Source organism: Cryptomeria japonica, chromosome 4 (assembly GCF_030272615.1).
Source record: "Cryptomeria japonica chromosome 4, Sugi_1.0, whole genome shotgun sequence".
Lineage (NCBI taxonomy): Eukaryota > Viridiplantae > Streptophyta > Pinopsida > Cupressales > Cupressaceae > Cryptomeria > Cryptomeria japonica.
In genome coordinates, this window is record NC_081408.1 from 665292898 (window position 1) to 665296595 (window position 3698).

The 3698-nt window shown below is 33.5% G+C and overlaps 1 protein-coding gene across 1 annotated transcript; it reads right to left on the reverse strand.

Annotated features, from left to right (window-relative positions):
- Positions 1-2483: 2483 nt before the first annotated feature.
- On the reverse strand, positions 2484-2903 carry LOC131061824 (RING-H2 finger protein ATL7-like). The gene has a single exon (XM_057995663.1). The coding sequence runs from the start codon at positions 2901-2903 to the stop codon at positions 2484-2486; it is 420 nt and encodes a 139-aa protein (XP_057851646.1).
- Positions 2904-3698: the final 795 nt, after the last annotated feature.

Here is a 3698-nt window from a genome sequence, read left to right on the forward strand (position 1 = left end):
ATATGCAGTAAATCCAAATGCAAATGTCCCCTTTCTATAATATTACAACCCTACATTCCATCAGATACGCATTTTGCCAAACAATTCGCGACTATATTCCATTCTCTAGGAATATGACAAAAAGTAACAGATTCTAAAGACCTTCTCAACCTTAGAATCTATCAAATAACAACAACTAAATGCCAATTAGCCTCACCTAAATGCAACTTATTTAGCATATGCACCACCACTTGTGGATCAGATTCACAAATAATCTTTTACCATCTGAGTACAACCTTTCTCCATTGTATACAAGATAGGAGGTCCTCGATAAAGTTTTAGTATGAAACCCTTTATAAATGGAAAAAAAAAGAACAACACCATAACTATCTTTGCCAATACCACCTATACCTACATGACCAAGATTCCCCCTAAAGGAGCCATCGATATTTATCTTCAAAACTCTTTTAGGAAGAGGAAGCCAATGATCTACTCAATCAATCTTCCTCTTAGATTGTTGACATTTGTTTCATGTAATTTTCTTACATCTCACACCACTAGTAAAACTCAACCTTTGAAGAATACTGACATCACCAAGATCCACTTTCATTATAGGGTAGAAAGAAATCGATAGATCTTTCAAGATGCTAAAATGGTTGCTCAACATTTGTGGTGGAGAATTATCCGTACTCTTCATGGGACTATCTTGGCAAAGTTTGATCTTGCTGGAGATGTTGATATTTACAATCGACTCAATTTTCCTCTTTAGAGAGTTGATCCTTCTCTTGGAGCAGGTTGTAGGTAGGCTCAGAGGAATAGGGGTAGACAACCTTTGCGGAAGATTAATCGGTTGGGGCGATGACACCCTTCTCCTCATGGGGTTTTGAAGATAAATACTGATGGCTCTTCTAGGGGAAATCTTGGTTATGCTGGTATTGGTGGTGTGGGGTGTGATATCTTTGGCCATGTCCAATTTATCTTTTCAATTTATAAAGATTTTTATGCAAATAATTACATGGAGGCTCTCACCATTTTGTATGCTATGAAGAGAGGCTGTGTTCTTGGATGGGAAAGGATTATTTGTGAATCTTATTCACAAGTGGTGGCGACTCTGTTGAATGAGCAACGATTTGATGATGTTAATTGACACCTAGCTCTGGTTGTTAGATAGATTTTATGGTTGTGGCATTCTTTGGAATCTGTTACTTTTACTCACATCCCTAGGTAGTAGAATGGAATCGCAGATTGTTCGACCAAATGCTCTTCTTATCGAAGGGACGGGTGGAATATTGTAGATAAGGGACAATTAACTTTGGAATTATCTCACATGTTGGAGCAAGTTGTTGATGCAGATAGAGTTGTTTAATGTTTTGTTCTTTGCTAGGCTTTTGGCCCTTATTGATTTGTAATTCTCCGCGTTGAATAAATTTTTACCCCTCTTTTAGTTTTTTTTTTTTTTTAAATGCCATATAATGAAAAAAAGCCCCAAATATCCTTGATTAAAGTTTGCTCTAATTCATTTTCCATGCTCGTGCATTTCCTTTGCATAGATTGAAATCAATTTAAGTCATCACTAATCTTACCTTAATAAATTGTAAATATGAAAAATAATATTATAAAGACAAAATTAAGTTAATAATATATCAAGTTATTTCAATAATTAAATTATTACACAAGTTCAACTCAATTTATTATTCATATATTATAACTTTTTAATTATTGCTAACAATTTAACCTCCTTTTTAAATAAGTATATATTTTTCAATATCTAGTTATCTTAGAACAATTGCAATATTATTTTGTTAAGAAATTCAGACAATCAAACTCAAAACATTTCAAGTTAAATCATCACAAATAATTTTGTTATTTCTGTTATCTGTTTTTCAAAGACACTGCCCTGTAACTTTAAGTGACGACTTTATGTCTCTTTATATTTTTTGTGAATATTTGTATATTTTTATAAATTAATAAAAACTGACACATATATTCATTAAAAAAAATTACTTTCAAAATATTAACAACTGAAATTAAATTAAACTCTAAATTAACATTAATGGAAATTATGCCAGAGAAGGAATCAGAACTGTATGATTGAAAGAGTGACTACTAAATCTGGCAGTCACCAAGTCTAATATAAATTACTGCTATAAAAATTTACCATTTCAACGTATGCCCATGATTTTTAATTTCAGAGATCAATGATTTGAACATGACAGGTTTTAATCAAAGCTTGAAAAGTTAACATGATCCAAACTCCTTTAAAAAAGATCAATTCCAGAGATCCAATATTTCTTGAAGATACGATAAAAATATTTCACTATACATAATTATCTGTTGGGATTCATTTGCATAGCTTCAAACTAAACTTTTGTTTACACAAGATTCAGTAGCAGAGATACAATCTTCATCTACCCAAAATTTCATCAGTATTCAGATTCAGCAACCTCATTACCAGCAAATCTTCATCTGAGAGTAATAATTTACAAATACTCTATCAAAGGCACTCAAATTTCATTTCCATTTGGCAATAAAGGAGCCCTACAGAGGGGGCAAGTCAAATGGAGAAGACCAATCCATTCATCTAAGCAACCTCTGTGAAAAATATGACAGCAATCTCTGAGCTTCCAGATCTCATCCTGCTCTACAAAATCATTCAAACAGACTGCACAGATCATCTCATCAGGAACTCCAAGAGAACTGGCCCTTAAAATAATGCCCATCTGTTGATTTTCTGCCATTTCATTAGAATCCATGGTGGCAGCACTATACTGTGGAGGGACATAAGTGTACTGCTCCTCTGCAACAAATTCATCAACTACTCTAATACCAACATATTGAAGAAGCCATGTTATAGCATTCAGGATTTTGATAACACCCAAAAGAAGCAGATCACAATCATACTCACCCAATCCCAATCCCATCATGGTGATAAAAAAAAAACTAAGTCTTCAAGAATGGCTTTAGACTTTGAGTGGTGAGATTTTTAATGGGTCAAGGCTTTTACAAAGTTGAAGGATCAAAAGGTTAAGAGTGTGGTTGTGTAAGCATGCAAGGTACCAACATAGATAAATCTGAGTTCTTTATTCACAGGTGCAATAAGAAATGGCAGAAAGGCTACAAGCAGGAAGGAAAACACTTCTATTCTGCAATATCAATTACCGATTTAAACTAAAACTAAGAAAGAAGCTTGCAATGATAAATAGGTATGATTTAAACTGAAACTAAGGAAGAAACCTGAATGATGAATAGGTATGAATCTATTTTTTCTGACCATACATACCCATCTAAACTTTTCTTGAGATTAGAGGAAGTTTTTGAGATTTTGAGAGGGGGAAAGGCTGAGAAAGAGGTTACAAAACCTGCAATCAAATCTAACTGATATCAATAAGAACCAGTACATTCATTTTGCTATCTAGATCTAATCAATAAGTGTCTAACAAAAACATTTCTATTGCGCTGTGTTTCTGAATTCTATAACGTAGAATTTATTTGAATCACACTCCATGATCCAACATCATGAAAAGGCTCTAAATCAAGAAATGGCCCTTTTTTCTACACTCAAATCAGCCCTAAGAGGAGGAATTTTTAGAGCAAACTGAAAAACCAATACATAACTATTATGAAAACATCTGAGCTATCAGTTAAGTGGCTCATATTGCCATGGCTATCAGTCCCTACTCCATTATAAATGAATGAAAATGAAAATGGCCAACAAGTCC